General features: G+C 42.6%; 1 protein-coding gene across 1 annotated transcript in view; it reads right to left on the bottom strand.

The window, feature by feature from the left end:
* The window catches only part of LOC147024965 (nuclear factor 1 A-type-like), a 233,556-nt gene that overhangs the window by 16,744 nt on the left and 193,128 nt on the right, over positions 1 to 23,684 (bottom strand). Inside the window, exons 11-12 of the mRNA XM_085887056.1 lie at positions 9,872 to 10,040; positions 7,347 to 7,472 (exon numbers count right to left, since the gene is read on the bottom strand). Of these exons, the coding sequence (XP_085743182.1) occupies positions 7,347 to 7,472; positions 9,872 to 10,040 (295 nt within the window). The remainder of the gene's footprint in view (positions 1 to 7,346; positions 7,473 to 9,871; positions 10,041 to 23,684) is intronic.

Here is a 23,684-nt window from a genome sequence, read left to right as displayed (position 1 = left end):
GTGTTGGCGATGTGCATTTTCTCACATGTGTGCAAAGCAGTGTTGGTGATGTGCATTTTCTCATGTGTACCCAAAGAAGTGTTGTGGATGTGCGTTTTTTCCATGTGTTTACAAAGCATTGTTGCCGATGTGTATTGTCTCAAGTGTACGCAGTGTCGTCGATGTGAGTACGCAGTGTTGTCGATGTGAGTTTTCTAACATGTACCGGAAGCAGTGTTGGCGAGGTGCATTTTCTAACATGTACCCAAAGCAGTTTTGGCGTTGTGCGTTTTCTCATGTGTACCCAAAGCAATGTTGTCGATGTGCGTTTTCCTCGATGTGCGTTTTCCACAATGTACTCAAATCAATGATGTCGATGTGCATTTTCTCACATGTACCCAATCCAGTGTTGTCAATATCCGTTTTCTCATGTGTACCCAAAGCAGTTTTGGCGATGTGCATTTTCTCGCGTGTACCCAAAGCAATGTTGTTGTGCATTTGCTCACTTGTACCGAAAGCAGTGCTATAAATGTGCGTTTTCTCATGTGTATCCAAAGCAGTGTTATAAATGTGCGTTTTCTCATGTGTATCCAAAGCAGTGTTATAAATGTGCGTTTTCTCATGTGTATCCAAAGCAGTGTTATAAATGTGCGTTTTCTCATGTGTACCCAAAGCAGTGTTATAAATGTGCGTTTTCTCATGTGTATCCAAAGCAGTGTTATAAATGTGCGTTTTCTCATGTGTACCCAAAGCAGTGCTATAAATGTGCGTTTTCTCATGTGTATCCAAAGCAGTGTTATAAATGTGCGTTTTCTCATGTGTATCCAAAGCAGTGTTATAAATGTGCGTTTTCTCATGTGTATCCAAAGCAGTGTTATAAATGTGCGTTTTCTCATGTGTATCCAAAGCAGTGTTATAAATGTGCGTTTTCTCATGTGTACCCAAAGCAGTGTTGTCAATGTGCGTTTTCCACAATGTACCCAAATCAATGAAAGTCAATGTGTGTTTTCTCACATGTACCCATAGCAGTTTTGTCAATGTGCGTTTTTTCACATGTACCCATAGCAGTGTTGTCGATGTGCGTTTTCTAACAGGTAACCAAAGCAGTTTTGTCAATGTGCGTTTTTTCACATGTACCCATAGCAGTGTTGTCGATGTGCGTTTTCTCACATGTACCCATAGCAGTGTTGTCGATGTGCGTTTTCTCACATGTACCCATAGCAGTGTTGTCGATGTGCGTTTTCTCACATGTACCCATAGCAGTGTTGTCGATGTGCGTTTTCTCACATGTACCCATAGCAGTGTTGTCAATGTGCGTTTTTTCACATGTACCCATAGCAGTGTTGTCGATGTGCGTTTTCTCACATGTACCCATAGCAGTGTTGTCGATGTGCGTTTTCTCACATGTACCCATAGCAGTGTTGTCGATGTGCGTTTTCTCACATGTACCCATAGCAGTGTTGTCGATGTGCGTTTTCTCACATGTACCCATAGCAGTGTTGTCGATGTGCGTTTTCTCACATGTACCCATAGCAGTGTTGTCGATGTGCGTTTTCTCACATGTACCCATAGCAGTGTTGTCGATGTGCGTTTTCTCACATGTACCCATAGCAGTGTTGTCGATGTGCGTTTTCTCACATGTACCCATAGCAGTGTTGTCGATGTGCGTTTTCTCACATGTACCCATAGCAGTGTTGTCGATGTGCGTTTTCTCACATGTACCCATAGCAGTGTTGTCGATGTGCGTTTTCTCACATGTACCCATAGCAGTGTTGTCGATGTGCGTTTTCTCACATGTACCCATAGCAGTGTTGTCGATGTGCGTTTTTTTCACATGTACCCATAGCAGTTTTGTCAATGTGCGTTTTTTCACATGTACCCATAGCAGTGTTGTCGATGTGCGTTTTCTAACAGGTAACCAAAGCAGTTTTGTCAATGTGCGTTTTTTTCACATGTACCCATAGCAGTGTTGTCGATGTGCGTTTTCTAACAGGTAACCAAAGCAGTGTTGTTAATGTGCGTTTTTTAACAGGTAACCAAAGCAGTGTTGTTAATGTACATTTTCTTCCACGTCCCCAAAGTGAGGCTCGTCCTTGCCAATGAAAGGTGCGATATGCCTTTTTTCAATTCGTAAGCTGTAAGTTTGTGCGAATTTTGGCGTTTCCATTAAGTTTCCCTTTCCATTAAGTAACATTAAAAATAATTCAATGATTGGTGTCTCAAATGACCTGTGTGTGTTCAAAAGTCGTTGACATCATCCGTCGCATCGCCATTCCAATGCTATGTGCAATGATCCCGATTCCTGCACCAAGATCCTCAAAGCATCGATTACAAGTGATCCGTATTTCACTGGTTTGACCCATTTTGTTTGTGAAAACCTGCAGATCCGTTTTAGTATCATCAAAACCCGTATTGGAAGGAAAGTTCGATGCATTTTAAAAGCGCAATGCTTCGCTTCTATTCCATTCGTAAGGATTGATACAAAGACTGTTTGATGTGGGATGCGTTCAGTTCTCAAGTTTCTGGTTGAGCGCTCGCCAAGTGGCTTAAGCACTCAAACAAGCATTCCACCATTCGACACTGTTAATGAGGAACGGCTAGCTTGGCAAGCGATAGCAAGTTTATTGAGAATGGAACACACTCGGGGTCTGTCTGTTCAGTTACTAAGCAGCCAGCGTTTCATTGGGGTGCTTGCTTGATTGCTTAAGCCACTTTGCAAGCGTTCTCCAAGCTGATTGGTAATGGAACACACACACACACACACACACACACACACACACACACACACACACACACACACACACACACACACACACACACACCTGGAATGACCTGCAGCCAATACGTAATGTATCCCTCAAGTCAAACGGCTGTGTGACGTCATGAGCTTTGTTTCACCGAAAGGCACGTCTCAATCCGCCAGGATTCGACATGTGGCATCACATCTAATAAATAAATAAATAACTCGGTTTTGATTCCCACAGAGCCGTTTTTTTGTCACCTCCAACTAGCCATGTGCGCTCAAAGCCAAACGGTAATTGCTTCACATCAACGTTGAACAATTTCTGCATTACTGATCGTGTGTTTATAGCACGTTACATATATTATCAGCATCGGTGTGGAATTGGTATTTTGTGCCGTTTCGATGAGGCGGCTCACAACAGTTACGTCACCGTGACACGCTGATTGTACGGTGCGCAAATAACAAACGACATTTCTTTATCCGTCCGTAACAGGGTGCAATTACAAACGCGTGCCCGTTTCATAAATGTCTTTGCCATGACAATTCCTTCACAACAATTTGCCGGGACAAATCGAACGCCATAACTAACAGCTGTAAGGAATATATATATATATATATATATATATATATATATATATATATATATATATATATATATATATATATATATATATATATATATATATATATCTTTTCCTCAGACTCAGCAGTATTTTGAGAATAAATCGATGAAGCAACAAACAGTGTGCAACTTCTCCCCTTCAAAACATCGTTTTGTCAAACTTTTAGTGGTGTTTTTTTTTAAACAAGCTCAAATGAGCTTAGATCCTCGTCCTCTTTATGATGACGTCATAAAAACGAATATGACGTCATTGTGATGTATCAGGTTTGCGATAAATTATCTGTGCTAATGCCCGGCTTGATTCCCGCAAACAAAATTCAAACAGCTTGCCTCGTTTCGGAGATAATGGTATTGGCGGTTTCCATTAGCGGCGATATGACGTCAACTTTTTTTTCTAGGAAGAATTTCCAAAATCGGAGATGGTTACTGCCTGCGCGTGGGCTTACTGTATATACATGGCAAGTTTCACGAAGATCCGATGAAAACTCTGGGTTGTGAAACAATAAATGTCAAAAAATAGGAATGACATCATAAAAATTGATATGACGTCATAGTGATGTATCATATGTGCGGTAATTCATCTCTGCTAATTCCCTGTTTGATTCCCGCAAACAGAATCCAAAAAGCTTGCCTAGTTTCAGAGATAATCTTTTAGGTGATTTCCATTAGCGGAGATATTTTGACATCATAACTTTTTTTCTTGGAGGAATTTTCAAAATCAGATATTTTACACATATATATATATATATACCAAGTTTCAGGAAGTTTCGATGAAAACTGTAGGCTGTGAAACAAAAAAGTCCACAAGAAGAAGATGAAGAACAACAACGTGAGTCAGACTTAGAGATCCTCCACGAGGATCTAAAAAAAAAAAAAGTGTTGGATTTAGAAAAGGCGAAACCACTAGGGGGCAAAGTTCTGCTGTTGTGAAGTTTCTCGACTAAAACTCGTTTTGCCACCAAAGTTTCAAATGCAAAGCAGAAAATCTGAAACTTTCTCTTCCCTGAATCCAGGAGCAAAATGCGACTTATTCTACAAAAAAGCAAGCAAGTTGTACATACCACAAGGAAATCGTTGATATGCACAAACGAACTATGATAAACATGCAAGTAGACAAATGAAACTGGGCTCTGATATATGTATATATATATATATATATATATATATATATATATATATATATATATATATATATATATATATATATATATATATATATGTATCAAACTTTTGGAGGGAAAGGCAAAAGGCCCTGCAAGTCTTTCTTGATTGTTGAAGGCTGCATGAAGTTCGAAGGAAATGGAAGCACTCAAGCGATCGGACACACAGCAGGCATCGGCACTCGATTGTTCACGACTGACGTTCCAAAGCACTCACTGGCCCTCCCTCTCCTCCCTCTTTCCCCTTTTTGCTTTCAACCTAAAACCCCCTTCTCAAGTTCAAGTTCACCAGGCGATGACATCATGTCTGGTTGTCAGGGGAAACCAGACGGGTTGAACGTGACTTCTACTGCACTACAACCAAGGAGTGCACATTGTACCTTTCTTTTCCCTCACCCAATATATATATATATATATATATATATATATATATATATATATATATATATATATATATATAGATATATATATATATATATATATATCCCCCCCTTCTCCTCCCCTGCCCTCTCATTCTCCCACTTTCCAAGCAGCATTTTACAAGCTTCAGCAATGCATACACTTACATACAGGCACCCTCTCCCACCCCCTTTAATCAGCCCACCCCAATCCCCAGTATCACTCCTCCCCACATCCCAAAATCTTTTGTATTTTTTTTGGCATGTTTCCAACATTTTGTCCTTTGCACAGCCCTCATAAAGCACACCACAAGACAGACCAAGGGTGTTGGTATAATTATTATCATTATTTTTATTGTTGCTTTTTTCGGCACACGCACCCATGACGTCATCTGCAACGCTTTGCTTCACTCATTGGCACAACTTACGCTTCCTTCCCAGTCATGGTGCACGCATTTATTCATGGCACCAAGTCTCCACAAACTTCTTGATGCCCCTTCTCCCGGGGCAACCCAAGATTGCCGAACTAATCCTTGAAATGCAGCAGAACCAAAGAGGACCCTCTGCGGCTCGAAATGCCTTTTGCGATGCGGTGTTCGCCTCCCCTGGACGCACACGCACTGCTCACTCAAAACTGCTGCACATTGGTGCCGCCGTTGAATCGCAATTCGCCAAGCTTTCCCTGCAGCGAAACTTGCAGCATGAAAGAACGAGCGTTCCTTTTTCTTTCTCTCTTACCCCCCTCCCTTTCCCCTCTTTCTCCCTCTCCTTCTGTCCCCCTCGCAACTGGCTGCGTTCCCAGTTCTTGGCTTACTTTCTATGCGAGGATAGTTAGAAAAACTTGCCAACAGTGGGTTTATTGTGAACGCGTGGATAGGGTCACGTGAGCCCGCCATTACTGAGCGCAGAGCAAGACCGGGTGTTAGCAGTTTTCTACCCCCACAGCTCCAAACGAAATTGTCTATTTTTTTTGTTTTAATTCATGCTTCAGCAGGGCCCTGTACAGAGTAACTCAGGAAAAGTTATTGGGGGAGAAGTCAAAAAGCATGGTAGCACGTGTTTCAAAAATGTGCACTGAGCAGCGCTTGCAGTTCTATGAAATTAAGCATCAACATGAAAGGCGTGTGTGTGTGTGTGTGTGTGTGTGTGTGTGTGTGTGTGTGTGTGTGTGTGTGTGTGTGTGTGTGTGTGTGTGTGTGTGTGTGTGTGTGTGTGTGTGTGTGTGTGTGTGTGTGTGTGTGTGTGTGTGTGTGTGTGTGTGTGTGTGTGTGTATAACTATGAATTTACAGCTGCACTGTTTCTCCAGTTTCTTGACAAGTCCCATTTTCAACAGGCTCGAGCCAGTAACAAACCACATGCACAAATAAAACGCGCAAGTGCCATCCGCATCGGCTCCAAGGCCTATTAGGCCTCAATTCACAGTCTGCCATTTCCAAGTCGACGAGTGTTGTATAGTTTGGTCTCTCCAGTCTGGTCTATCCTCAATTCTTACTTCATGCTGTCCTCTGATTCTGGTGTGAGACACCAAACTCGAACACACAGCGTCAGTGTGGCCGAAGCAGTTTCTTGGCAAAGTTTAGACTGGCTGGTTTGCCATTGCCTTCCCAGCAGTAGTTTGGAAACCAATTTGTAATTTGTTCAAGGTGCTCGTCTACGCTTCGCGAAGGACACCGTGGGACCTCTAACGTTCATAAACTAATTCCAGTCGACGGGATGCTCATTTGACGTGAAACCGAGGGACGGCACACACACACTGACGAATTACCCTGCCTGTGAAACACCAAGATGGCAGTTTACAGCTGGGTCAGGATTTCAAACCCAGGCTAGACGGCTAAAAGACGAGTGTGCGTACCTCTAGGCCATCCTGACAGCCCCCATGCTATCTTACCGAGTGCCATATGTGGTGCTTATAGCATCATTGTAAGGTAACTAAATTGAATGCATTGCATCACGTGACTATGTTCAGTGCGCATCACGTGACATGACGTAATGGAGTATCATGAGAGGAACCGGGTGAGGCATTCATGGTTTCAGATGCAATGAAAGTTCCTCTTCACATCGAATGGCTCTATGGGCCTTTCTCTCAAGATTTCTTTGCACCTCAACACAATAACATCATTGGCATCCCGATTGTCGAAGAGTTCCAAAAAAAAAAAAAAAACAGAATGAAGATTTTAAAAGACAGCACAATTTCGTAAAAATTACTTGAAGTTAAAAGTGATCTTTTCCTTATCTGGAAAAAATTACAGTCACCGTTTCAGCACGGCATCGGTTGTAATGGATCGCAGCATTTTGATGGCAAGGCCCGAAGGCATAACCGTGCAGCGGCATAAATAAACCAACAAATAATAAAATGCATACGTCTGCATATTTGCATGCGTAAGTCTTCGCGAGTACGCAAGGAAGAAAGTGCAAGTGTTAGCTCTGAGAGCAGCTGTCAAACCTTTCTTTGTGCATGTACAGGAGTTTCCCACCTGAGGGTGCTGGGAATGTAAGTTTACAAGGGCTGGATCACGTGGCCCCACACTGAAGGAGCGGTTTGTAGTGGGTGTTATGGGTGAGGTGTAAGCTGAAAAGGGGGAAGAAAAGTCAGGAGTGAGGGCAGGGACACAAGGAGTAGAGAGGGGAACAGGGTGCAAGGGGTGGGAAAGACATGTTTTCATTCAATCAGGAAGAGAAACAATGAAATGCATGCAGTAAAAGGAAGTGACCTATGACAGAAGGAAGTGAATTTCCACCATTACAAAAAAAAAAAAAACCCAACAACAAAAAAAACATTGGCTCTGTTGGTGGTGACTTTGGTGATAATGCTGGATTTATACTTTTCTTTTTCTTTTTTTGCACAGCAAATAAAAACATGCATAAATAATTCTCACTCAACACATGCAGCGTGAGAGAGGCTCTGAAAGGCTCAGTGTTTTCATTCACCGGGGACCATGAGAACCTCTCACATTTCAAAATTTTTCTTGGACCTGGCAGTGCCGAGCAATTAATTAAAGGCGCCCATTCTTCCTGAGAACTGCAGAATGCAAACACAACTCCCCCCCCCCTGGCCCCCGCCCTCCAACCCCCAAAACCGCCCCGTCCACACGGCTAAAAAACCTTGCGGTCCAGTGAGCCTCATCCAACAAATTCTCTTCTGTGGCGTTTGCTGGGCGCTGGGGAGCCGATGCAAACCCAAAGCAAGAGCGGGGCCAAATTTGTCGAGGGACCGTGCGTGCCCAGCACAGACATGCTACAACAGCTTGCGGCCATTACAGAGCCGAGATTTACATGAGGGTCCCAGGTGCGGTGCAGAGTGCGAGGGGAAAGGAGGAAGAGGAGGGAGGGGGAGGAATGAGCACGGGAAGACTTGGTGTTTTAAGCCAGGCAATGCCAGGTGTACTTGGTGATGTGGGCTGAACCACGCCCTACACACTCCTCTTGTCTGTCTTTACGTCGTCGGTATCCCATGCTTGTTTCAACTACTTCCAACCATATCTGGGTCCCCCTGTCTCTTGAAGCAAAAGCTGCCTGCCAGAAATGTAGAGACATGCACTGCACACCATCTTTCGGACCCTCTCTTGCCGGCCTCTGCTGCAGATTTTGCTTTGCACTGCCCACCCCCTACCCCCCAGTACTGTTTAGTTTTCCATTGCAAACATAGTGTCGCTGCCTTTGCACATTGCTCTCCACTTCTACCACCCACCCCAACCCAGACTGTACGTATCCGTACATTCTTCTCCTGGTTTCAACTAAATACAGATCAATATATAACTGGGTTAACAGAAAGAAAAAAAGAAGTGCATTCTGAATGAATAGGAACAGCTGGCCAGCAGACAAAGCCTGACTTGGACGAACGGGTAAAGGCATCAACACCCGGATGGATAAGAAAGTACTGGCTTTATGTCTCAGCTGATTCCCAGGATCAAGCTATGCAGATTTAACATCCAGCTGAAAACTTTATACCAGGCTCTTCTGAAGCAGCCTTTCCCACAATAGCTTTACTCTCTGTAATACCCATTCCCCCAGCTCTATCTCCTCGATGCCACTTTCCACTCCTCTAAGGCCCCATACACTATTCAGCAAAAGTATTGGGATGGTAAGCAAACAAGCAGAGTTATTTGCACACGCTTGCCTCTTGGCTGTCTCGCCTGGGTTCGAATCCCGACCCAGCTAGGAACTCTCCTCCTTGTGTTTCACAGGCAGAGTGATTCATAAATGTGTGTGCCGTCTCCCGGTTGGACGTTAAACGGGAATCCTGTCTGCTGGCATTAGTTGGCGGACGTCAAAGATCCCACGGTGTCCTTCACGAAGAGTAGGCGAGCTATCGCTGGTACCCTGAACAAATTACAAATTCCTGCCCTAACCAGCAGAGAGGGCATTGCATCAGCTGCACAGCCTTGCCCTCAGCCAATGATGCTACCCCACATCCGTGTGCTGCATACGGACAAAGACAATTTGCACACGATAGTTTGATTTATTTCATGTTCCAGTGTCGTTTAAACTTTTTATCAAATTTTCTTGCATATCAGATATAATATTGCACGATTCCTCCACAGTAAGTGCACATTCAGTGGTGCAACGTCATCTCTTCACTCTGACCCTTAAGCGACATTCTAAGACATCCCAGAGCGGTAAACTTGGGTGTAAGTTTGGCCCCATGGCTGGCCATTTCAGATTTTCAACGTTGTCCTCATACCAATTCCCAACACTGGCAAGATATGTTGATATTCTGGTAAATTTACGGACCCTGGCTGTAATATTTCATCAAAACTGGCGGAGTGTAGTTTAGTCCAAATAGGTCACAATAAGACGTGTGCTGATTTGCATTGTGGGAAAATTGTGTCCGTGCAGTTTAAGATAGTTCATTTAAAGTTTGGACATGCTGTCCCAATACATTTTATAAAATAGTGTACAGCTTACAAATAACACAAGCCCAAGCAATGCTGGTGGTGCAGTTACTGAGCGAGATTGTGAGATACTCACTCGGTGATGATTGAGATGGCGATCCTGCGTCGGAACTCGTGCTGATAGGCTTGGTGTCGGCCACGGACATGGAGAGGGGCACAGGCCGAGGCATAGGCGGAGGGGGTGGTGGAAGCATTGACGTCGGGAAAAGTGCTGTCGTGACTTTTGCTTGATTGCTCGAGCTGGGCTGGTAGGAGTGTGGGTTAAAGAAGCGGAGCGATGCAAGTTGATTCAAACAAAAATCCCATGAAAACATTTCTACATTGCAAAGTGAATGTTCTGCCTTTTTTGTAACACCGGCGACGGACCTGAGCCATCATTCGGGTAGGTTTATAAGTCACAGCTGTAGGAAAATGAAATCAACCAATTTACTGAATTAGTCATTCCACCAAGATATTCCAACTAAGTCGTTTTTAAACATCGATTTAAGGCCCATGATGGAGCTTGTATATGTATCAAATGTAGAACAAGAACAAAAGAGGATATGTTTCCTTTTACATAAAAGACATTATTAGATGACACAGTACCTACATGTGATTTTCTTGTCACAAAACATCATGAGCCATGGGTTCAAATCGGAATGGTTAACCAATTAATCTATCCATCAATCATCCTCGATGTTATCGTTAACACTCTGCTCCAAAAGCCAAAGGAAAAGTAGATCTTTCTTATAAGCATTCTGCAACCATCTTTTGCCCACTCTATACCCATGTGCTCATTTGTCGATCGAAACAAGTGGAGTACATTCCCCCCAACTTATGGATCGAAGAAATTTCTATCCGTTCAAGACTATTTCAATTTAAACAGCCTTTGTCTTGACGTGCATAACTCACTTGTTTAAAATCGGTTTGCATCCTGTATTAAATGGAGAGCTATCACTGTCAACGCAGTTCAACATTCTGAACTTCAACTGGTTCGTTGCATCCGCATAACACAGAGTTAACATTACTCGGAATAGATCAGTGTTTTGGAATTCATGAGTTTAATTAAAAAAAAGCTGAGTTTAACCAATCAAAATATCCATCAACCTTTTCAACTCAATCTTTACTCGAACCCTCTGTATCATTTTAAACTCCCAAAGTACTCTTCTGACCAAACTCTCACTTTTGAAGATGATGCTTACCACTGAATGGGTGATATTACAACCACAATGGTTGCCAACCTATGGTTGGTTGGCCGTGCTCTATCCTTTTTTAAAGCTTGAATGTCAAGCAGGTAAGCATCAAGTACCTTTTTTTGTCTTGCTATATGACTTGGCCGAGGTCAGATTTGAACCACTGACTTCCCAGACTCAGTGCAGATGCTCTATCCAATATGCCACCAACTCTGGTATGAGGAGGCCATTAGGCCCATCAAGCCTGCACAATGGCCGATGGTTGCTTGTCTGTGCTCTATCCTTTTTAAATGCTGAACGTCAAACAAGGAAGCAGCACGTACCATTTTTTTAAATGTTTGGTATGACTCGGGGACGGATTTGAACTGCCGACCTCCCAAACTCACAGCTGAGACACACACACACACACACACACACACACACACACACACACACACACACACACACACACACACACACACACTGTATTTAAACTAGCAGGGTGTGCTTACACATTGTGTCAGAGTACGAACTGTGCTACACCATTGTCTCAGGTCGGTCACCTGCATTTTTTTCTTTTATTGATTTTCATTTATTTTTCTTCATTTATTTATAGTTTCATTAATGCATGTTGTCCACCAATTCAGTGAATTTTTCCGGTGTACCAGCTTTGATGTCCATCTGCAGCAAAATTTCAGCTTTCTACATCACCCGGAAGGTACCGATCTTCAATATCAGTGAGTGAGTCAGTCAGTGGTGAGAAAGAGCTTTATATATTTGAATATATATATATATATATATATATATATATATATATATATATATATATATATATATATATATATATATATATATCACACATACATACAGGTATATACACACACACAAACATCGCATGTATTCCCAATCCAATTATATTCCGATTCTGACAGGATGGTGTCGAGGTGTTGCATTTACCTTCAAGTTGTGTTGTCTGAGTTTGATTCCCAACCTGACTATAAGCTGTCAGATTGGTACTTCAAAGGCTGTTGTACTTCATTGTATAACAAAGTGCACCACATCTCAGATGGAGGTTAAGTTGTGCGTCCTGTCTCCTAACATTAGTTGGTGAATGTTGAAGATTCCATGGTTTCTTTCAACAATGAGTAGGTTATCGCCAGTATCCTGAACAAATTACAAATTCCTGCTATCAGTCTGGAAATTCCTGCTGACCCTACAAAAAACCAGTTCTGTCAAGTAACTGGACTTCATCTCTGTATCTCACAATGACATTTGGTGGGATGTCAGTTCCAAGTTAGGCCTGAAGGTTTCATCATTTCTGGAGTGTGGCACAGCAATCTGTTGATGCAATGTGCCCTTTAGCTTCAAGCAGGAACTTGGAGTTTGTTCAGAGTGCAGATGATACCTCACCTATTCTTTTGTCGAAGTACACCGTGGGATCATTCTCACCCACCAACTAATACCAGCAAGTGTGACACTGAGCTTTACGTCCATCAGAGGGATGGCGCACTTTGTGATGCAACATCCTGCCTCATGTGAAGAACCATTCAGAGTTTATTGTCTGGTCGGGAATCAAACCCAGGCTAGACAGTTCAAAGGTAAGTATGCTTCCACTGCACCATCCTGTCAAGCTATTGATGGCAATTTATCCTGGTGACTGCCAGCTAAGGGAAACAGAGGAAAATGCGTTTTGGGTTTCAATCAGAAATAAAACATTGATTGCTTTGTTCTGCTATCCAGTTGTTATTTCGATGAATAATAGAACAAAGCAGTCAATACATATCATTTTACACTCTTTACGTGGGACTCAAGTGCAAAGAGCACTTACATTTTGTTTAAAAACCTGAGAAATAACAACAGTTATAATGAAAGCATGAAATTTCAGTGAATATTAAGACATTGAAGTCAATTATTAAAAAGCCAATGAACCTTTCCGGCACTACTGCCACAAACTTCACTTGCAATCTTAATGAATTGCCCTTTACCTAATCTCCAAATGTTAATGAAATACAAATCAAGATGAAAACAATCAATGAAGCATAATGATTGTCCTATCAGATGGGTCAAAGGTCAGACCCTTTTGTCACATATGTAAACAGCTTTTAGGTTCTTTTTCAAGACTACACAAAAGGTGTAACTTCGAAAGTAAATTCCCATTATATATCGTTTCAGGATTTACGTATACAGTTTACTATCTCTGTTTCTCTCTTACTGTGTCTCTGTCTTACGGTGTCTCTGTCTCTATCTTGAAGGGTCTCTCTCTCTCTCTCTCTCTCTCTCTCTCTCTCTCTCTCTCTCTCTCTCTCTCTCTCTCTCTCTCTCTCTCTCTCTCTCTCTCTCTCTCTCTCTCTCTCTCTCTCTCTCTCTCTCTCACCTTTTGTACCACTTGTTGAACAAAGTTTAAGAACTATGCTCTGTTACAGAGAGCGAAACGTCACTTCAGTTATTATGAGTAAAGCATTTTGTGCAAAATGTGGTTCAAGTTGATACCAGCACTCAGGTTTTCACATTCATTCATTGCCATTGCCTGAACCTGCCTTTGGTGTTTCATAATTCCATTATCTCATGCAGTACTGGTGATATGAGGCTGGGTGGATTTATAAAATGTGGATCAAATCCTCAGGTACATTCTTGATGATCATAGTGCATTCTTCCTTGGTGATGAATTTTTTAAATATAAAGGTCAGAGATCTCTGATGGTGGGGAGCAAGGAAGCAAAGCCGTGCGCAGGGGGCCTGGACCGCCCCTTAGCCATAGTAGAGACAGTGTAATGTCTACAAATAGTTCTGTGCCACACTCCTTTAAATTATAACGATTCCCAGTCCCGTACAGTGACTGGACTTCACCTCTGGACAACGACACCCATTGGTGTGTTTCAGGACAATACGTTGCGTATCAAATGGAATTTATATTAAGAAGGAGTCAATTGCCTTTTCTGAAGGGTATAAGGTGGTGTTGGCAAAAAAATAAAACATTTCGTCATGATCAGGTCAAGTGAAGTCAGGTTCCATCATGATGTTGACATGATCTGGGAAGGAACGGTTTACAGAAAAAGAAATCATAAAACACCGTTTGACATCCCTTCAGGCGGTGAACCTAATCTAATATTGAATTTCCACTTGACATTCAAGCTGAGAGTTTCATGGAAGATCGCAGGCCAGTTTAGGGTCATGAAAGATGTTTTGTCATGCCCAAAAAGTATAACTCTGCCCTTGTACGTAGATTCGGTGAGCTCTCATCACTGAAACAAAAACAATGTTTCAAATGTCATCACAATTCCACAAATATAATCACAATGCAGTAAATTACCCAGCTTATCTGAATGCACACTTGTAGATGTGTCAATCATATGATTAAAAAGTTAATTTTCTTATCCTCTTTCACAGAAATGGACAAGCCATAGCAAAGTGCAAATTAGTGTGATGGAGAAAGTCACCCAACAAGGAACTCCAGGATCTAAACATGAGGCAGGCAGGGCAGATTTGACTTCTTTCATATGGAATTTGCGTCAATGTATCCCAGCCCTGTCTGTACACAGGCGACCTGTTTTGCCACTGAACACCATCTCTTCTGAAAAATGCACCAATTATGCATTCAGGGTAACAATATATATATATATATATATATATATATATATATATATATATATATATATATATATATATATATATATATATATATATATATATATATATATATATATATATATATATATATATATGTAGACACTGATGAGCCAAAACATTATGATCACCTGCCTAATATGCTGTTGGTCCTCCGTGTGCCACCAAAACAGCACCGACCCACCGAGGCATGGACTCTAGAAGACCCCTGAAGGTGTCCTGTGGTATCTGGCACCAAAACATTAGCAGCAGATCCTTCAAGTCCTGTAAGTTGTGAGGTGGAGCCACCATGGATCGGACGGACTTGGCGGTCCAGCACATCCCACAGGTGCTCAATCGGATTGAGATCTGGAGAACTTGGAGGCCAGGGCAACACTGTGAACACTTCATTATGTTCCCCAAACCATTCCCGAACAATGTGTGCAGTTTGGCAGGGCGCATTATCCTGCTGAAAGAGGCCACTGCCATCAGGGAATACCATTGCCAGGAAGAGGTGCACCTGGTTTGCAACGATGTTTAGGAAGGTGACACGTGTCAAATGGACGTCCACATGAATGGCCGGACCCAGGGTTTCCCAGCAGAACATTGCCCAGAGCATCACACTCCCTCCACCAGCTTGTCGTCTTCCCACAGTGCATCCTGGTGCCATCACTTCCCCCAGGTAAACGGCGCACATGTACACGGCTATCCACATGATCTAAAAGAAAGCGGGACTCATCGGACCAGGCGACCTTCTTCCACTGCTCCACGGTCCAGTTCTGACACTTGTGCACCCATTGTAGGCACTTTCAACGGTGAACAGGGGCCATCATGGGCACTCTGACCGGTCTGCGGCTACGCAGCCCCATACGCAGCAGGGTGCGATGCACTGTGGATTGTGACACATTCCTCCCGTGACCATATATATATATATATATATATATATATATATATATATATATATATATATATATATATATATATATATATATATATATATATATATATATATATATATATATATATATATATATATATGGTGTCCCAAAAAAATAAACGTTTAAAATGCTTCGTTTGATCCTAAAAAAGCAGTAATTTTGTCACTAATGCTTCATTTCTTGTTGCAGACCCTGAAGTTTATTTTGATACCAAGCAAGCGCCAGAAAAATGCCAAGACTGACCGTACAACAACGGATGAAAATTGTTGAACTTTGGCACCAGACGAAAAGTGTCATACAGGTGCAACGTCTTTACTCAAGACATTTCGGTATCCACTTGCGCCATGCACCAAACTTTCGGACAATAAAGTGCACCATCGCAAAATTTACCAATGTGGGAACCATCTGTGACCTTCACAAGGGTCACAGTGGTCGGAAGAGGACAGGTCGTAGTGAAGAAAATGTGGAAATTTTGAGACAGGCGATCGTTCAGAGTCCAAAAAAATCGATTCGACGACTTTCTGCCGAGACAAACATTCATAAGAGCACCGTTCAGAGGATCCTTCGCCAAGACATTCATGCCTTTCCATACAAAATTCAAACGGAAACGGTGCTTACTGATCAACAGAAACGCAAATGACTTAACTTTGCAAATTGGTTCTCAGGAAAGTTGGAGGAAGATGCAGACTTCCTCAAAAAACTTCACATGACGGACGAATGCCATGCTCACTTGTCTGGGGAGTTAAACAAGCAAAACTTTCAGTACTGGGGAACTGAAAATCCTGCTAATGCATCAACTGAAATTGTGCCTCGATCTGTTCTCAAAGTCACCATGTGGGTGGCGGTTGGTTGGCATGGGATAATTGGTCCATACTTCTTTGAAGATGACCAGGGACGCACTTGCACGGTAAACCAGAGGAACTATCGCGAAATGATTCAGGAATTCTATCTGCCTGAGCTACGTACTCAGGCCCGTAGGAGAAACAACCTGATCCAGATGAGAACCCAGTGGTTCCAACAGGATGGGGCACCGCCCCATACAGCCACGGAAACAAGGCGTTTTCTCAACCAACATTTTGAGGGCCGCTTTATCTCCCTCTACGAAGACGTTGAGTGGCCACCGTATTCCCCTGACCTTACTCCTCCAGACTTCTTCTTGTGAGGGTATTTCAAGGACAGGATCTATGGAAACCCTCGGCCTCAGACTCTTGATCAGCTGAAGGAAAACATCCACCGAGAAATCCAGAACATTCCTCAGGAAACGTTTCCCAAAGTGATGGAGAACATGACAACGCGTTTGCAAGCAGTGATCGGACAACGTGGAGCCTATACTACGTCAAACATGTGGTCTAAAAGAAAATGACGATTCCATACCAAAATTTAAATGTTGGTGGCAATTTTGACATTGGTACAATAAACTTCAACCTTTCAGCTTTCTATCCAGCCATATATCTTTTTAGGTAATCTCTATCATCTCAGTAGAGATGACCTAATAAAGTCAGTCTCGAAGTCTGTCCGCCCGTCCGTACGTCCGTCCGTCCGTCCGTCCGTCCGTCCACAATCAAACCGAGTGGAGACAAATAACCAATAGTGGAATGGATAGAGGTCGATGAGACATGCACAAAGATATAACTTTCAAGGTCGTCCAAGGTCGAGGTCAAGGTCACGAGGCTGTCAAAGTTTCGAAAATCGTCGATTTCAATTCGTATCTCCTCCCTCATTTATCAAGAGAGATCAAATGTTATTAGTGATTCAGATACTATGGACTATAATCTAGAACAACACAAGCCATTTTTTGAAAGTTGCTCTCGTTCCGATTTTATAGCCCTTCAAACTTCGCTCTGATTCTTACATGTCCGGTGCTAATTTGAAGAGGTCATCCGGAGGCCGGCGCCAATCTCCGAAGATGCTCCGGGTCCTGCGCAAATTTTTGCATATTTTTGCCCCGTATGGGCCGTTCATAAAGTACATACAAAAATGAGGGGGGTGGGTGGTTTAAAGCCTGCGTACGATCAGCGTACAGGAGTGGGTGGGTGGTACGACGGCTGCTTACATACTTTATGAAAGTGGTGTCGGACTACATGAAAGCGTTTCAGAAGATGAAGGTGAGCCTGTCGTTATCGCGAGGGGGAAAAATATCCTCATTCACAGGAACATTTTCGACGTGATGTTGAATCCGTGGACGTCAATAATTGTTCCATATTACTGTATTACCGTAGTTAATAATTACTGATGCATTTGAGATAAATCTACAGTTCGTTGTAATCTTCAAGTATTGTGATGTGACATGAGACGCATATGGGGGTGGGTGGGTGGTCACTAGCCTGCATACAGAAAGGGGTGGGTGGTTTTGAAACCCGGAAGTGGAGCGTACGTATTTTATGAACTGCCCCTATTCCAGTCTGGCACAGAGTTACTTTTTGAACTTTTTTGAGTTAGGCAAAAATATGAGTTCTGCCGAGTTGTATTGATCATTACGATCACTGGTTATCTCCTCGGATGATCGTTTTAGAGAGAGTTTACAACACGGTCGATCATAATCACATTCCAGAATTCCCATATTACCGACCATTTCGTGGAACCCCAGGTATCACATAAATTAGCATTAAAGCGTGCCTGCTGTTGTCAGGATCACTAATTCAGAAAAGTGTCTCCTTCATCATTTATTTGAAGTGACCGACTGTCCTGGCGATCTGCATTCGACGACCAGATCCACGAGCCATGGAATCGATTATAGATGTCCCTAATTTGATTTTGCTTCTGTCGACCTCTGGCAGAGATAACCGGCACTCCCGCTCGGGGGTATTTTTAAAAAAATATATGTTATGACCATCCTCTTTGCAGATGAAAAGTTGTATATTTTTTTGGTACACCCTGTATATACTAATATATTTAGATATATATAAAAATATATATAAATATATATATAAATAGATATAAATATATACAAATATATAGATATATATATATATATATATATATATATATACACATATGTATATATAGCAATTGGTTAAACCCTCAGCACACGGTGAAGTTTTACGCTTCAACGCCCTGAACAGCTCAGCTCTGCCATTCAGCCTGGCCCTGCGACTCTGGTCAATGATATCCAGTGCCACTTGAGAGACAAAATTCTTTTTCACCAACAGTGAGTTCCAAGATATCCACTGGCAACATCAAGGATGGTGGTCTTGAAGGCAATCCACAACTCTTCAGGATTCCCCAAAGCACCCATATCCCCCAAATCTCCCCACTCAAGCTGTTCGCAAACTCCTCAGCTACCCTCTCATCCTTGAGCTCGCCAACATCCAGCCTTGTCTGGGATGATACCATTGTCTTAGATTTAAGCTGAAACTTCAGAGTTACTACAACAAGCCGGTGGTCAGTATTGAGGAACTAAGCACTCCGGTATAGCCTGCAGTTCTGGATCATCCTCCAGCAACCATCAAGGAGCACATGGTCCATCTCCTTTGCCACACCACCAGCATTGGAATACCCAGTCCAGCGATGAGCCTGTGGGTGTTGACACCATGAACCAGCCATCCTAAATTCCTGACTTCTTGCAAAGTCAAGGAACTTAGTGCTCTTCTGGTTCACAGTTCCAGACCCATGGGAACCAACACATGTCTCTTAACCATCCCTATCAGTTCCAGTTGATGCATTGAAATCCCCCAAGACTCGAAAAGTATCTCTTGGGGGCACTGATCAACCACAGACTCGAGCGTGGCATAGAATGCATCCTTCACGGTGAGATCACTCGCCTCAGTCGGAGCATATACAGAGACCATGGAAATGATGCCCAAGGAGTCTCACAACACACTCCTTGACCAGTGTTACCTCAATTATCATTGGAGTCAGCTTATTGGACACAGCTACAGCAACTCATTAGTCATTGCAACCATCAGAGCATCCAGACCAATAGGAGGTGTAACCACCCACCATGATCTCACCATGAGCTGGTCTCTGAATCTCAGAGAGTGGTGCAATACCGATGTTCAAACGCTTAAGCTCAGATGATAACAGAGACAGCTGATCAACCTCTCTTAGGGAAAGGACATTTCAGCGAAGGGACCACCTCAGGTTCACCCAAGGAGACCGCGGTCTGGTGGACGACACCTCAGCACCACCCCGACACACACGACTGCAATCCAATCCTGGAAGGTTACCCGGTGTTTTTCCTCCCATCATCAAAGAGTGGGGGTCCCGAAGACTTCACCCCAATCCCATCATTCGGTGAGCTGCCCTGTTAAGGGCAGCTGCACAGGAGGTACTCCTACGAAGTGGGTTTTCAGTTTTCTTTGTGTTTTTAGTATGTTTTGCGGAGTGAAGGGTTTTACGGTGGCCAGAGTGTCCTACCACTAAAATCCTACCACTAACCAAAAAAGAAGTAAATCAACTGCAGGAGGATGTCCACAGACACAGTTGGGCACTAGATATGGATGTCCGTTGGCTCACAAGGAGCTCCTCCACCCTTTGGCAGGCTTTGTTTTTAATCTTGTTGGGTGTCCATATCCGACACCCTCCTAACCAGGAAATCTGGTGGGGAGACGGTTTATTCGCCGACAACCCGACCATGAAACACGTTAGTATCGGTTTACATGATACCTGGAGCAAGCCACAGATCTCCTCTGGCTTTACCTGACAACCGCCATGATATTCTTGCCGTGATGTGGCAATTCCTTACTTCATAACTGAAAATATTTTTTCTCATTGTGATCATATAATTTATTTTGCCTTTCTGCCTCCGGTATAGAACCGCAGTATCGCAACTGAAAGTTGAAAAACGCGTGCCAAGTAGCTTCAGCATGCAATGCACGAGATGTTTGAAGAAACTTTTAAAAGTGAAATGTTTAATTGTTATTTTTATTTATCGATACCGAAGTGATGGGTTCTACAATGGAAGAACAAAGAGAGGAACGTTGTGGAAAATAAATTTTACATTTTCAGCGAACCAGCCACTACCTGTTTCACCGCAGAACACATGGCCAACAACATATGCGAGTGCCCCTGAACTTTGTTCAAATCAATCGACATACAGTATTCAGTGACAATGCGAATGTTATAGAGCACTCCAACGAAACAGTTGATAAGACACGGCTTGCTTGGCATGCACATGGATAAAGTACACAAAAAGGAGAACCATAAAGGCTTACCTATTAAATATAACTCTTTAACTTCGGAATTCAAGCGAAAAATTAACAAAATGCAATTCATAGACAAAACAATCCAAAGAGAACACAAAATGTCGACCAACGCTTTTTACTGCTCGAACCAACAGGGAGGAACTCCGAACATACACGGTCGATGGAGGTTTTTAAAAATTTTATATGTATGAATGTCAAAGTGACAGGTAAATAATGAAAACACATCGCATAAAAAGTTAAATAAAGCCATGTTGTCTAAAAATGAAATTGCACAACATTTTCAGCAGGCAAGGCACCACGCAAGAGACCGCCCACCATTGCGAAGCTCAGTTGATGTGAGATGTGTACGTTATTTATTTTGTACGTATCGACGTCGAAGTGATGACGGGTCGTATAATGGAAGAACAAAAAGGGGAACGTCGCGGAAATTTTTTTTTCACATTTTCAGCGAGCCAGCCACCGCCTGTTTCACTGCAGATCAACAAGTGGCCAACAACGCACGCGAGTGCCCCTAAACTTGTTCAAGTCAATCGACATACAGTATTCAGTGACAGTGCAAATGTTGTAGAGCGCTTGCCAAGTGGCTTGAGCACTATAATGAAACGGTTGAAAAAAAACGGCTTGCTTGGCACGCGATTAGCCATCACCGAACCGTCATATTAAACATACTAGACAGCTTAGAGCAAGCGTGTGTACCTCGATGTTCCCCTGCCGTGATGTGGTGATTCATTGCTTTGTTACTGAAAACGTTTTTCACTCATTGAAATCATCTAATTTATTTTGCCTTCTTAATGCAGGAGATGTCCACACAGACAACCATGCCACGGTATCACCATGGAAGCTTGAAGAGCGCTTCAAGCAAGCACTCCATGAAACGGTTGAATAAACTTTTAAAAATGAAACGTTAAAAAAAGTATTTATCTATGCCGAAGTGATGGGTCGTATAATGCAAGATCATACAAAAAGGGGAAACGTGGTATACAATAAAATTGCAAATTTTCAGCGAGCCAGCTACCATCTGACGCAATGCGGGGCTACCGCTGTCACGTGGCTCCTGAACTTTGTTCAAGTCGATCGATATAATCTTCAGTGATGGTTGGGGTCCGACAGTATTTTATACATGACTATACGATCCATGAACCCGTTGGGTTCCCGTTGTGACAGCGGTTGATAAAAAAAAAATCATAAAAAAAAAAGATAGCTTCCGCGAACTATACCACTGAGGTTGTTTGCATTGATCAAATACTCCCGAAGAGTACTTACTTCATTGAATTGGGAATTGATTTTTTAATAATTTTTTTCGTTGCCCGATTTGAACAAAACTTGATACTGCACACCGCAGGCGAATGGTGAGTAAGGTGGCCCGAAAATTTTTGCGCTATCGTGTACTATGTTGGCTCTTTCGGGAACATACATACATACAAGATGAAAGTTTTAGTAATATATAGATGTTAAGGTGACTTAAAGGCATGACATGGCTCCTCAACACACACACACACACACACACACACACACACACACACACACACACACACACACACACACACACACACACACACACACACACACACACACACACACACACGTCCATAATTATTCCTTAAATTTTTGGTTTTTCATAGAATGATTGTTTGTGATGATAATACACCGGGGGCAACTTTATTTTGTGTCTCCCTCCAAGCCACTCATGGCGATTCCTGACATGGGCAGTGACACCTTCCCTCATAAAATAAACTATTGTAGGAAAAATTTACATAATGACAATCACGGTAATGATGTAATGATGTAAATGAACACAGGAGTGTTGGCCACAACCCATCCGGATGAAATGGGTTAACAAATGAATCCGAAGAAGGGAATAGCACCCCAATTTCTCTGAAACGTACGGCACGTGTTTCTGACAACGAAAACACAGAAACCTCCATATAGGCTGTGAAAAAAAGAAATTGAAGGGGACCCGGATGAAAGTGGCCCTACACTTAGTATTGTCCAGGGGCTGCCGCTCATTCGAGCTCTCGGCAGCCCTTCACACACACACACACACACACACACACACACACACACACACACACACACACACACACACACACACACACACACACACACACAATCACACATTTCAAATATGTAATCACAAATAGAAATAGTTTCCCTCATGAGGAATGATATCCAGTTGTCCTATCTGATTAGTGTCGATCAGCTCGCTACGCTCGCCTCTCCACACGTCGTTACAGGGATTGATGTTACAGATTTGCTGTGTTATGATTTTCACCAATCATAATGCAAACATTTCTTTTGTACAAATTTATTTGTAATATTGATGACATTATATTTATTTGTAATTTAAAAAGATCCTAGTGGTCTAGCACTCTAAATGGTCAAGGGTCTAAGCTGTCTAATCTGTCTGAAGGGTGTAAGATGTCGAAATGGTGTTAAGGTCTAAGGGCTCCAAAGGGAGTTAAAGGGTGTAAAGGTCTAAAGGTTCGAGGGGTCAAAACAGTACAAAAGGTCTAAAGGGTGAAGGGATCTAAAGTGTTGAAAGGGTCTTAAAGGAATCTCCAATGTACGAATGTGAACCCGACATTTGTTGACATTACAACGGGCTGATCTGTGAAAACCTGGCTCAGACAGTCATGTCACCTGTGAATCCTGCTTGACAGATCAGGTTCTTCATCATCATCATCAGTTGCTACCTGAACACTGAACCAAAAAGAGATCGCAAACTTCAGCAGGTGATGAAAAAAACTCACGAGAGCTTCAAATAATGAGGTGTTTTGGAATTAAAAAGATTATATATATATATATATATATGGACTCACTTTGTGAATATATTTTCTGTGCTCGGAATGTAATAAACGTTCTACACTTCATATAGGCCCAGTGCTCCGTACAACATAGGCTGCAAGAATATCTCATTTGAACTGAACACATCGGCCATCATGCTCGCATGAGCGGCAGAAAAGTGTCCAACGTGTGAAACTACAAGCTGCGCCTGACAGTCAAATGATTTAACCCTGAGTCGTAGTCAATATCTGCCTTCTGGGAAAAGAAAAA

Source organism: Eptatretus burgeri, chromosome 6 (genome assembly GCF_056783735.1).
Source record: "Eptatretus burgeri isolate ZD-2024b chromosome 6, Ebu_testis_v1, whole genome shotgun sequence".
Classification (NCBI taxonomy): Eukaryota; Metazoa; Chordata; class Myxini; order Myxiniformes; family Myxinidae; genus Eptatretus; species Eptatretus burgeri.
This window is presented reverse-complemented; position numbering and strand designations above follow the sequence as displayed.